The sequence below is a fragment of the Lagenorhynchus albirostris genome, chromosome 15, assembly GCF_949774975.1.
Source record: "Lagenorhynchus albirostris chromosome 15, mLagAlb1.1, whole genome shotgun sequence".
Classification (NCBI taxonomy): domain Eukaryota; kingdom Metazoa; phylum Chordata; class Mammalia; order Artiodactyla; family Delphinidae; genus Lagenorhynchus; species Lagenorhynchus albirostris.
Window position 1 is genome coordinate 44,339,443 of NC_083109.1, and position 13,231 is coordinate 44,352,673.

General features: G+C 49.7%; 1 protein-coding gene across 1 annotated transcript; it reads left to right on the plus strand.

Moving 5' to 3' along the window:
* The first annotated feature begins 6,782 nt into the window (after positions 1-6,782).
* CST11 (cystatin 11) lies at positions 6,783-9,361 on the plus strand. Its single transcript, XM_060124893.1, has 3 exons — positions 6,783-7,007; positions 7,581-7,685; positions 9,278-9,361. Exons 1-3 carry the CDS (start codon positions 6,783-6,785, stop codon positions 9,359-9,361), a joined length of 414 nt encoding a protein of 137 aa, XP_059980876.1.
* The last annotated feature ends 3,870 nt before the right edge of the window (positions 9,362-13,231 follow it).

A 13,231-nucleotide genomic window follows, 5' to 3' on the forward strand; every position in this document is an offset into this window, starting at 1 on the left:
CAAATTGATTCAGAAATACATTCGGAAATAGCAGACTTGCAACAAGCTGTGGTTATGTTGGGGGACCAACTTGTAAATTTACAAAGACAAATGAAGCTACGTTGTGACTGGAATCAAAGTGCCTTTTGTGTCACTTCAGTCCCATATAATCAGTCTGCATTTCTCTGGGCAACAATAAAAAAGTATTTATTACATCACAAAAATTTGACAGAAGAAATTGTGAATTTACAAGGGAAAATTCAACAAACTTTTCAGAAGAAATTACAACGACTTAATTTGCAAGAAATAGGGTCTGGAATTACTCAAGGATTTAATAATTTAAATCCCATGTCTAGATTACGTGCTTTATTTGGTTCTACTACAGGATTGCTAATGCTCATTGTAATAATAATCATATGTTTAATTGTAGTCCAACGACGAGTAAAAGCTACCCGCCATGCAACATCACAACAAGCTGCCGTGTTCTCCTTGATGCTGCATAAGCTGCAAAACGAAAAGGGGGAAACGTAGTGGAATAACTGAGGACACGGAAAGGAGACGTGACCCATGAGCCACCCCCCCCCCCAGCAAACTGGGGGCTGGTGAATAAGCCAGAACTGCAAACAGTCCTGATTGCTTTGAGCCCCCCCGCCGCAAACCGGGGGCCTGCGAATAAGCATTGAGTGCTTTGGGCACTGATCCATGAGACGTCCTCAGTATAATCAGAACAGTGGGAATGCAAGGAAATGTCCTTGTGCTACTTCAGTATAATCAGAATAATGGAAACACAAGGCAATGTCCTTGTGCTGCTTTTGCGCTCAAGGACGAAGCACGGCATGTCTTCAAGAAAGCCCACTGTTGCGTGTATAATCAATAAAAGCATATGTTGCTGCTTTGGCATTTCTGGAATGTTAAGAAAACAAGTCTTAAAACGTAAACATAGATAATGCTTCAATAAAAGCTCCCACAGCAGGACAGACGGCGCTGTATTGCCTGAGCGAGCGGCAGCCCTCTACTGCTGTGCCTCGGCACAATTCATCTCGTGTCATGAGCTTGCTTTCGGCCCCGTCATAAGATAAACTACAACATCAGAGAATGTACTTTCTATTATGTCTCTTCTCTGAAATTTGTTGAGATTTGTTTTATGGCCAATATTCCACAGTTTCTTTTTTTTTTTTTTTTTTTTTGATGTAGACCATTTTTAAAGTCTTCAGTGTATTTATTACAATACCGCTTCTGTTTTAGGTTTTGTTTTTTTGGCGGCAAGGCACATGGGATCTTAGCTCCCTGACCAGGGATTGAACCCACACTCCCCGCATTGGAAGGCGAAGTCTTAGCCACTGGACCACCAGGGAAGTCCCCACAGGTTCTTGAAAAGACTGTATGTTCTGCATTTTTCAGGTGCAGAGTTAGGTATTGACATAACTCAGGTCGCCCATGTGACCAAACCTTCCACATATTGACTTCTTTACTTTGCTTTGTTTTATTGAGTTTCCTTTGGTTTGGGTTTGGGTTTTGGTCTGTTGTTCTGTCCGTTTCTGAGAGATGCATTAAAGTCTCTCACTGTGATTATGATTGTAGATTTGTCTGGTCTTCTTTTCTCATAATTCTTGCTGTATATATTTGAGACTCTGTCATTAAGTGATTGTACAAACAGAACTGTTAGGCCATTTTATCCTCATCAGTCACACCTTTGCATCCCAGTAATGCTGTTGCTCTAGAATCAGCTTTGTCTGACATCAGAGTAGCCACATCAGCAACGTTCTCATTAGTGTTTCCATTATGTATCTTTATCCATCTTTTTACTCGAAGATGGTACCTTAATAATTAAGATGTGTCTGTGTGGGGCTTCCCTGGTGGCGCAGTGGTTGAGAGTCCGCCTGCCGATGCAGGGGACACGGGTTCGTGCCCCGGTCTGGGAAGATTCCACATGCCGCGGAGCGACTGGGCCCGTGAGGCATGGCCGCTGCGCGTCCAGAGCCTGTGCTCCACAACGGGAGAGGCCACAGCAGTGACAGGCCCGTGTACCGCAAAAAAAAAAAAAAAATGTGTCTTTGTAAACAGCATGTAGGTTTTTAAATCAGTCTAACATTCTTTTATTTGGGTGATTTAATCCCATTTGCGATAACTCCTATTACTGATCATTATCAGTATATTCAGGTTCAAATCTACCATATTACTGTGTGTTTTCTCTTCATATTGGTTGTCTCTGTTCCTTCTTTTCTACTTTCTTGTGTTCTCTTGCATTATTCGTGGTCTTTTCATTGTTCCATTTCTTCCTCCCAATGGCTTTATTTGCCCTTATTTCTCTTCTCTCAGTGGTAACTCAAGCAATTGTAATGAGCACCACTGACTTAGTTGAATCTACTGTAAATTAGTACCTTTATCATTTCAAGGATGGCGGGAACACTATTGCTCTTAACCCCACTTCTGCCTTGTGTGTTATTGTCATATTTGAAAGTCCATAGAACAATATGATTGTTGCCTTACACATTTGCTATTCACTTGGACTTAGCAACATACCTACCCTTCTGCTGGGCATCATTCCCTCAACATAACTTTTCTTCCAGAGGGTTCATTTCCCCTCCCCCTAAATAACTCTCTTAAGGATTTTGGGGGGTTTGAGATTCTTTTAAAAATGAAACCTACTTTTGAAAACACAGCAGGACTGAGACACAGCGATCCCCTCAGTATGTGGTTATGGGTCAGAAGAGGGGAGGCGAGCCCAGCAGGATGAGGTTGTCCCTGCCCTGGGGGACACCAACTGCAACGGAGGGTGTGCCTGGGCAGTCCTGGGACCACCACCCCTGATCTAGCAACGGGAACACACCTTGCTGCTTCTGACACGGAATCCCACGTTGTTGCAGCTGGAGGTGACTTAAACACAGACCAGCGCCACCTCCACGGGGAGGGGAGCAGAGCTCCGTGGGAGCGTTTCTGGCTGAAGTCCCCAGGCCATCAGAGGGGGCCCTAAGCAGAGCTTCAGGCCCGCCTTCCTCAGGCAGGTGGAGGCCCCATGGTGCTGGTGGCGCTCAGGGCGCACAGTGAGAGCGGTGGAGGGAAACCAGTGCGGGGCTACTGGCGAGTAGGTGACACTGGCTCTGTTCCTCTAGGGTTCCTGGGAGACAATACACAGTGTGTGCCTCGAAGGGGCCCACCTGAGGGGGGTATCGAGTCTCCAGCTCCTGTCTGTCTTGTATAGAGGCTGCTCCCACCGCCTGCCGCTTTGGCCTGTGCCCACCCGTGGGCGCACGTGCCCGCAGCCAGAGAAGCCTCAGGCAAAGCACAGGGAACATGGTAGGAGGCCCGGTTCTGCTGGGAGGCACGTCGGGGCCCTCTGCTGCTCTGTCCCCTGGGGGAGGCCCTGTCCCCCTCCTGGCAATGCCCTGGGCCGGGAGGGCTGCTCTGGTCCAGACTCAGGTCCTTGCTCCAGCCCCTGTGAGGGGAGAATGGGGAGAATGGGGGCTTTCTGGAAGTGCTCTGGGGAGGGCTGGCGCATGCCTCCTGATGCCCCATTATTACCGGGGGCGGAGCAGGCGTGCCCATCCCCGTGTGTGTAGCTGGGGCTGAGCCGACAGACGGCTCTGGGAGAAGCCCTCTAGGAGCAGGATGGGGAGCTCGCAAGCACAGGGACAGTGGGAGAAGTCCTGTCTTTTCTCTCCTTAGTCCTCCCCTGCCCCAGCCCCTGCGCGATCCCTGACAGCAGAACGGGGACGGCAGATACTGCAGCCACATAAACATTGGTGGGGGCGCAGCCTCCCTCTTTGATCAGAGCAGCTGTGGTTCTAAGAGGGTGGGGTAAGCCTCCACTGCTTTTTCCCATCTCTGTCCTCCTGCGCTGTGGCCCCAGCATTGGGTGCAGATGTGGGCCTGCAAAGCTGAGCGACGTGAGGAAGATCCGGGGAACCAGAAAGGACCAGAGGGATCATAGGAGCTCCGGAAAGTGAACCCTGAACAGCACAAGTGTGGGTATAACCCTAATGGCACACGAAAGATGTGAACTGAAGGAAGGGACAGACCACCACCCAGCCAGCCCAGCCTCTGGAAGACACACGTGCACAGACCCAAAGAGCCCTGCAGAGGGTTGACACAGAGCTGACCTGACGGTGAAATCACAGCCCCCAGAAGGCTGAGCAGAATTCGCACCCTGAATGCAGCTGGTTGAATCATTGCGGAAACAAAACTACCAACATTCCCCAAAGAACATAAATAAGATACAGAGTCTCATAACACAGTTTTCAAAACACCCAGGATACAACCCAAGATTACTTAGCATATGAAGAATCAGGAAAATCTCAGCTGTCCCGGAAAAAGACAATCAACAGATGCTGATGCTGAGATAACTCAGATGTTGCAAATATCTGACAAAGACTTTAAAGCAGCTGTTATCAAAAGGTTCCTAGTAAGGGTAAACACTCTTCAAAGATTGGAAAGGTAGGAACTATTCTTAAGAAATAGAAGATATCTGTACAAATCTGATGGATATTTTACTGATATCCTGCAAAAATACAAAAACCAAAATAAAAATCTCATTGGATGAACTCAAGAGCAGACTGAAGATGTCAGAGAAAAGGGCCTGTGAACTTGAAGATAGATCAATAGAAATTATCCGCTATGAACACTAAGGAGGAAGAAAACATTAAAAAGCATGACTAGAGCTTCGGAAGCCTATGGGACAATATCAGAAAGTCTTTCATGTCATTGGACTCCCAGAGGGAGAGGAGAAAGTGTTATGCCAGAAGAAGGAGGAGGAAGAGGAAGAGAAGGGGGGAGAGGGAGGGGAGAAGGAGGAAGGAGAAGACGGAGAAGAAGGGGAAGAGATAATGGCTGAGACTTTCCCAAATTTGTCGAAAACACAGATTTAAGAAGCTCGGAGAACCCCAAAACAAGTAAATTCCAAGAAATCCACATCAGAGCACATCATACTCAAACTACTGAAAACTAAAGACAAAGGAAAAAAACCTGAGAGCCATTAGAGAAAAGACATAATTTACAGAAGAACAAAGATTTGAAGGACTGCAGATTTCTCACCAGGAACACAGAGGCTAGAAGGAAGTAGAATATGATTTTGAATTCTGAAAGACAAGAACGGCCAAACCTGAATTCTATATTTAGGGAAAATATAATGGTGGTATAAAGATGTTACCAGATGAGGAAAGGTTAAAGTATTTCATTGCCAGCAGACCTGCTATAAAAGAAGGGCTAAGAGAATTCTTTTTTTTTTTTTTTTTTTTTGCGGTACGCGGGCCTCTCACTGTTGTGGCCTCTCCCGCTGCGGAGCACAGGCTCCGGACGCGCAGGCTCAGCGGCCATGGCTCACGGGCCCAGCCGCTCCGCGGCATGTGGGCTCCTCCCGGACCGGGGCACGAACCCGTGTCCCCTGCATCGGCAGGGGGACTCTCAACCACTGCGCCACCAGGGAAGCCCAGGAATTCTTTAACAGAGAGAAATTTTCTTGGTTCTTCATATGCTGAATAATCTTGGATTGTATCCGGGACATTTGAAAATTGTGTTATGAGACTATATCTTACTTACATCCTATAGGGAATGTTCATATATTTGTTTGGGAGGATGGAGGAAGGGGGCCCAGGCTGAGCAATGCCTCTGGAAGCTGGAAGAGGCAAAGAAAATGTTCTTCCCTAACACCTCTGGAAGCAGTGCAGCCCTGTGCACACCGTAATTTTAGGACCTGCAATCTCCAGAACTGTGAGATAATAAGTGTGTGTCGTCTTAAGCCACTGTTGGTGGTCACTTGTCACCACAGTCACAGGACACTAGCCAGGTGCCAGGAGAGCAGAGGTCACTGCTATGGAGGCTGGGGGAGAACAGGGAAGGGACCTGCTTGGCAGTCAGCTCCAGAATCCCGCCGGGGCGGGAGCCCCGCAGCTGAAGCTTCCCAGTCCCTCCCCTTCCTTGCCTCATCCAGACCAGGAAGGTCCAGGACCCGTGGGTGGTGAGACGGGAGGCAGGGCAGACAGAGGGCAGAGGAGAATGACAGAAACCGTCTCTCCCTCTCCAGGCAGGCCTCCAGAATGGAGAAGGGCAGCTCCAAGTGCCTTCTAAGCTCTGGGCATCTGAAGACCCTGGCCCCTTGGTACTGGACCAAGGGTGCGTGTGTTGTACGAGTGCCACAGAGGGTCGCAGGGACGGATAGCATGGCTGATGCATCCACAGGGACAGCAGGACATGAACACAGAGCCGCGTTGTGGCCACACCCACAAGCTTCCCATACGGGGCACACCCTCCGTTTTCTGGGGAGTATCAGCTTCTCCAGGGAGGCCCAGTTACCTCCCAGGGTTAAGAAATATTAGCAGGAGGAAGATGCCAAGGTTTGGGCTTGTGGGCGAGCTTGCATCCCAGCCAGCCCGGGGAGTGGGGAGGGGACAACCAGAGGAAAGTCTGAGGAAGATCACAGGGACAGGAGGACGAGGTGTTCAGGGCTCCGTCTCGCTCCACCGCCCTGGGATCCAGCGCCCCCAAGTGCTTATCGCTTCCTGCCTGCCGCTCAGGCCTCCCACGGCCTGGCTGGGCCAAGCTCAGCAGACAGAAACCCCCGGCCTGGCTCCCACCCAGAGATGCTGGGGCAGCAGGAGGGTCTGTGCTGCTGAGACAGCAGCCCCCCATAGAGAGAGGCGAGTTCGGTGTGTGTGTGCCTGTGAGATGCGGAGGCCTGTGAGGAGAACACGAGTCTGCCCTGATCTCCCCGCAGCCTCGGCTACGGATAACGAGGGAGGACACGCATGGGCGTCCCCCGGCTGCCTTAAATCCGTCCGTGCAGAGCAGCCTTGGCAGGGTGAGCCACGATGGCCAGAACCCAGCAGGGCCCCAGGCTGCTGCTGGCCATCATGGGGGCCCTGGTGGCCCTCACCTACCAAACAAGGAGGAAAACCTTCCTAAGTGTCAGCGAGGTGCCCGCGTCAGATCCTGTCGTGGTGACCACCCTGGACTTCGTGACCAAGGACTTCAACAAGAAGAGCGAGGACCCGTACAACTTCCGGATTGTGCGTGTCCTCAAGGTCCTGAAGAGGGTTAGTGTCCCCCTCCCATCGCGCCAGGCCACCGCAGGCTCGGGGTGGCCAAGCAAGTGAACTCAGCCTCGTTTAGTCCAAAGTGGAGGTTTTAAGAGAAGCAGAAATCCCCTGGAGTGGATGAAGTGGAGCTGCTTAACTGATACCCAGGACCAGGGCTACACACCCCGGCCTGAGGGCCCGAGCCGCCTGTGGCCCCGCGTGAGGGGTCTCCAGGGTGCCAGGCGCACCACATGTGTGCACGTCGGGGGCTGTTTCCACGTGGGGCGGCAGCGCCAGGACCCACAGCTGAGCCGGGCTGGCCCTCAGAGTCTAGGCTGCTGCTCTCTGCCCTTTACTAACCGTGAGCATCACGTGGGTCACCCAAGGGTGACTTTGCCCATGGAGTGGCTTCTGGGGAATTCTGCTCAAATGGCAGAAAGGGGCACGGGAGGCAGACAGGGGGTGGGGGGAGCCCACGGGTCTGTCCAGTGCAGGCCCTCGACCTGGGGCGCCACACTAGGAGTCCCCAGCCCCAGAAGCTACAGACAAAGGAGAGGAGGTCCTTTATCCCCCTGTCCTTACCTCCGACAGGTGACTGACCACATGGAGTATCGCATAAACCTGGAGATGCGGCGGACCATCTGCCTCAAGATGGAGGAGAACAACTGCTCCTTCCAGGAAGGGGAGCTCTACAAGGTACTGGTCACGTCACCCAGAAAGAGCTTATTTCTCAGTGCTCTGCTCCTTTGTCGTTGGAAGAATGATGAAGCAGTTGGGGGGTCCAGAGGGAGAAGCCAAGGTGGCTGAGCTGCGGGGGAGTGGGGGGACGCTCTGGGCCCGAGAGAAGTAGCTGATTATGATAATATTTTAGCAGCCGGGGGACCTTGTTGGTGCACCCACTGAATATCTGAACCTCAGGCTGACGTAAGACACGGTCGCTGGGCTGCAGCCTCTGTTTCTTTCATCCAGCAGTGTTTAGGCAAAGAGGTGGAGAAAGAGGTGGGAAAATGTGTTCAGAAATAGTTCAACTGGTTGTGGGGTGGGTCAGAGAGGGGACAAGCCTGCAGGCAAGTGGCCCGATGCAGGCCCACCTCCCAACAGTGGCTTTGTCCCCACCCAGTGTTGTCACATCGGGGAAGCCGGCTGGGCCGTCATCACTGCAAGTGGTGGACCATCACACGCACACGCGTCAGGTGGGCCCACGTGCTCAGGGGCCTTGAAGGTCCCAAGTCCTACAGGCCCTGCAAATCTCTGCTCTTTACCCAAAGGAACTAACATGACGGTGATCACATGACCCACCTTGCCTACAACAGTCCTGATTGTGCCCAGCTTCTTAGTGTCACTGTTAACAGCATCCCCAGTTGTCTACAACATGTCCCGGTTTGGTTCATAGATTCCATGGTCACCCTAGTTCTAATGGCCTAGGTTTCTCAAGACAAACACATGTCCATCCACGGGCCTCCCCCTCCATGGAGAAGTCTTCAAAATCTAGCAAGTTAGACGTTTTTCTTCTTCCCTGGAGAAGATCATGAAATCTATGAAAAGACTAGTTGACGATAACAGTAAGGTAAACTTAGAGAGTCTCATCACTGTGAGAGATTAAGTTGTGGGGTTAATATTCTGAATTCTACTTTAGGAGAAATGTCAACTTTTATGCCTCCCACATCACCTCATCCCCACCCTGGCTTCCCAGCGGAGAGCAGGAAAGCAAAATCGCACTACGAAATGAAAATAATATGCAAAATACATTGATTGATCTTTCCTTGTGGGAGAAGAGGGAGGTGGAGAAGAAAGGGGATCTTGAGATAGAACAGGGAAGGGAGAGGAGAGGATGTGATGATGGGCGGACGGATGGATGAAGGAAGGAAGGAAGGACAGCAGGAGGGAAGGAGAGGGGATGGGTTGGGTGGAAGGAAGGCGAAAGGAAGCAGGAGGGATGAGGTGGGAGAGTGGGTGGAGGGAAAGAGAAAGGGAGCCAAGTGAGGGTAAGTGTGTTCACTGTATGAACAGCACATGAGCAGAAAAGAAGAGGAAACATCAGTCGTTACCATGGTGATGTGGGCGGGTGGACACTTGATTTCCAGTCTCCAATTCTAACCACAAGCAGAAGGACGTTTTGTGGGGTGGTTTCAGCAGTAACACTCTCAAGTCATTGAAATCAAAATAAAGATGGGCCCGCCTGTGGACTGGAGGCAGGTGAGGCAGGGTCATTTTCCCCATCTGCTTGTCTTACACCTTCCTCTTTCCATCTTGATCTTTTTTATATTTTGTTTTCTTGTCTTTTTCAGAAAATCGATTGCTTCTTCTCAGTATTTGTTATTCCCTGGTTTGAAAAGTATAAAGTTCTGGCCCGAAACTGCACGGATGGCTAGGTGTCCCAGAGTGCAGCCCACACGGAGTCACTGTGTGAAAAAGAACCCTGCATTAAACACGAGTTCTCAACATAGAAAATAAATGTTGGTCAGCCTATGCTCTTAATGCTTTGAATGTTTATGTTTCCACTCCTTTTTTCCCCAAAATTCTTCAACTCATAATAATATGATCTGAAGGTCTTCTGGGCTAGGGCAGTTTGGGGGTCCAGATGAGGTGACATGTATAATTTTTGGTCTTATAGCCTCTACCTGCAGGATAGCAGACCTTCAGCCTCATCCTTATATCAAGTAGGATTCTTTAGATTTTAAAATAAGGAGATGAGAAAAGGGAGAAGGAGAACGAGGGAGGATGCTCTAATTACTTAAATGAACAGCTAAGAGATATTGGCAAGAATGCCTGTGATGACATCTCTGAGGGACCCAGTGAATCTTCCTTGCCTAAAGTGTGAAGCAAGGGGAAACAAGGAGAAATAATGCAAGTAATTGAAAATAGGAGGGCCTTTGTTGCTGGTAAGAACTAGGTTGGGAGATGTGCCTTATTTTTGCAGGCACGTGCACTTTCTGATACCAGACTCCAGAATTAGACTCACACCTCCAGCATCAGCAACATTGGACCAGAGCAGGTCTCTTCCCAGAGAGATTCCTCTCCCAGAATTGGCACAGAAAACGTGGGCACCTGTGAGAGGAGGAGGACGTGGGTATAACGCCCCGTTTATTCTTCCCAAACAGACCCATCTGATGAATTCCTGCAGGAGGGGAATGATCGAGGGCAGAGTGAAACCAGGAATGCTGCATTAAAGTGGTGTCCTTTTCATGGATGTCACATTAGCAGTGAGGAATAAGCATCCTTCACCCACCAGCTTGATTCAGTGTTTCAAATAATGTCATCAGGCTCAGCTCTCCCCTCGACTTCCTCCATGTGGTCTCAAGACGGTGCTAGCAGTTCACTGGGTCACATCTGCCCTCGTTCACATCAAGTAGGGAAAGGACGAGCCCATCCGCAAGAGTTCGGGCAAAAGCCTTGGGGTTTAATATCGCAGGGGAATCCCAGGGTCTCTGTGGAAAACACACCGGCACACACAGCATCCATCGACCGGCAGAGAGAGGGAGCTGGGACATTTATCCCCAGTTACTGGCTGCAGGACAGCTCCTGTGGGGCATTAATTCCCTGGAACCTCTGGCCTGGGGTGGCTCGAGGGCAGAGCAAACAGCCAGAGGTGACAGGGCACAGGTGCTGGAATCTGGAGCTGGTGTGCACAGAAGGATGAGATGTGAGAGGACACGGGCAGAACACCAAAGGGACAGGTGAATCGTGAGCTGACAGCGGCCACCCACGTCCCCACCAGCTGGAGAAGGCTGGAGCTTTGAAAGAACAATGTTTTTCAACTTCTACTCTCCCTATGAAAGTTCCGGAGTCCTCAGGACCCCATTTCAGGTGGGACCCAGGTGAGAGTTCCCTCTGCCAACTGTCTGGGAAAATGCTAACCTACAATTTCTTCATCTTTAAACGAGAATGACAGTACCTATTTCTTGGAAGAGTTGCAAAGATTAATGATGATAATGCTTGTAAGTTGCTTAACACAATGCCTAACACAAAGCAGATATTCAAACAGACAGGGATTCGTAAGAATACGGGCACCAGCAGTATAATTTAATATTAACCAGCCATGCAGCTCTCTTCCGGCACTTTGGTTGCCATGTCTGGAGGTGAGGGTGGGAGGGGAGAATAAAGGAAAGGTAGGACATTTGTGCTCATTGATTTTGGATTTCTCAGCCCAGTGGGTTTTTGAAACTTTTTTTTTATTTTGAAATGCAGATTCACAGGAAGTTACAAAGCGTACAGAGCGGGCTCTTGTACCCTTCATCTAGCTTCCCGCCATGGTTACATCTTTTGTAATTACAGAAAAATATCACAAGCAGGAAACGGACGCCGTACAGTGTGTATGTGTGTCATTTTGTCATATGTGTTGATTTGTGTGTCCACCACCACGAAGACATTCTGCACTAACCCCTCTGTAGTCACACCTTTCCTTCACCATCTCAAACTCCCAGCAACCACTTACTTCTCCATCTTTATTACTGTGGCAATTCAAACATGTTGTGTAAATAGAATCATACGGTGTGTGCCCTTTGGAGACTGGTCACAATGCCCTTGGGATCTATCCAAGTTGTTTCATGCATGAGTAGTGTGTGCCTTTTAATTGCTTAGTGGCATTCCATGGCATCCTTAGTACCACAGTTAACTATTTACCCATTGTAGGTGTGTTAGTTGTTTTCAAGTTTGGGGCTATTACAAATGAAGCTTCTACGTACAAGCCTGGAAGGTTCACGCGTGGACCTAAGTTTTCGTTTCTCTGGGTTAAATGCCCAGGAATGCAATTGCTGACTTGTACGCTAAAGTATATTTTAGGATTTTTTTTTTAAAGAAACTGTCAAACTTTTCCAGAGTAGATGTATTGTAATGTTCGCCTCTATCCCTGGTGATAGTCTTTGCCCTGAGGTCAACTTCATCTGATATTAATATAGGCTCTCCTGCTTTCAATTAATGTTCGCATAATATAACCTTCACTTTTTTACTTCCAACCTACCTGTATTGTTATATCTAAAGTAAGTTTCTTGTAGACAGCACACAGTTGGGTCACTTTTTTAATCCACTCTATCACTATCTGTCTTTTAATTGGCTTGTTTAGACAATTTACATATGGTTTGTACATACCATGCATGACATTATTAACATGTCAGGGCTTACGTCTATTTTACTATTTGTTCTCTGTTCTCTCTGCTTTTTTTGTGTGTGTGTGTGGTGCGCGGGCCTCTCACTGTTGCGGCCTCTCCCGCCGTAGAGCACAGGCTCTGGACGAACAGGCTCAGCGGCCACGGCTCACAGGCCCAGCCGCTCAGCGGCATGTGGGATCTTCCCAGACCGGGGCATGAACCCATGTCCCCTGCATCGGCAGGTGGACTCTCAACCACTGCGCCACCAGGGAAGCCCTCTGCTTTTTATTTGTGTTTTCTTTATTCTTCCTGTGAGTTTCTTGAACACTTTTTTAAGAATTCCCCTTGCACGGATCTATACTGTTTTTGAGTGTATCTCTGCATAGCCTTTTTAGTGGTTGCCTAGATATTACGTTATGTATATATAATTTGGTCTACTGGTGTCAGTATTCTACCAGTTTGAGAGAAAGTTTACCTTCCTTTACATTCCATTTCTAGAAGTTCAGCCAACAGGCCAGCCTCGGCTGGGATGTTAGGATCTGGACAGTTTCCTTTGGAGGCTCCTGGCCTGTGACGTGGAGATAAGCTGCCCCTTTATAGGGTTGTCAAGTGAGGTAGTGAGGGCAGCAGGCAGCACCAGGCCCCCGGGCAGCCCCCAGTGACGTCAGATTTGCAAAACCAGATGCTTCCAGCTTCCCTCGTTTTTGCACAAGAGTTTTACCACCTTTAACCCTTCACCTCCATCCTCCGCTCTGCCTCAGGCCCCTCTGGCAAATGTGAGTTTCTGGTCTTCCCCCTCAGGAAACACTCTCTCCAGTTGCCAGTGTGACTGATGGTGGGACTGCTCCCTGGGGAGGAGACCAGCTGGTCTGGGGGCGCATCTCAGCCCACAGCCACTCCCTGGGTGTGGTCCAGGCCACACCTTCTCTGCTTGACTGTGAGTCACATGACGGAAGACACCGTGGGCCTCACTCCACCAGCAGTGAGCCCGTGAGCGGCTCGAGAACTCTGTCAGGAAGACCATCCCACGGCCAGCCCAAGACACAGGGTCCTTGGAAAGGCCTGCTTGCAAAGGCGGCCTTGGCTGGAGTCTGGGAACTAGGACGGTAAACCATTCCCGATATAAAACTTGCCCTAAGTGATAAGAGGGCCTCC

Bases quoted from the DNA above. Each gene is read 5' to 3' on its own strand.
- CST11 (XM_060124893.1), top strand. From the start codon at position 6,783: ATGGCCAGAACCCAGCAGGGCCCCAGGCTGCTGCTGGCCATCATGGGG. The intron at 7,008-7,580 runs GTTAGTGTCCCC...TACCTCCGACAG, and splicing joins TCCTCAAGGTCCTGAAGAGG to GTGACTGACCACATGGAGTA. The intron at 7,686-9,277 runs GTACTGGTCACG...TGTCTTTTTCAG, and splicing joins AGGAAGGGGAGCTCTACAAG to AAAATCGATTGCTTCTTCTC.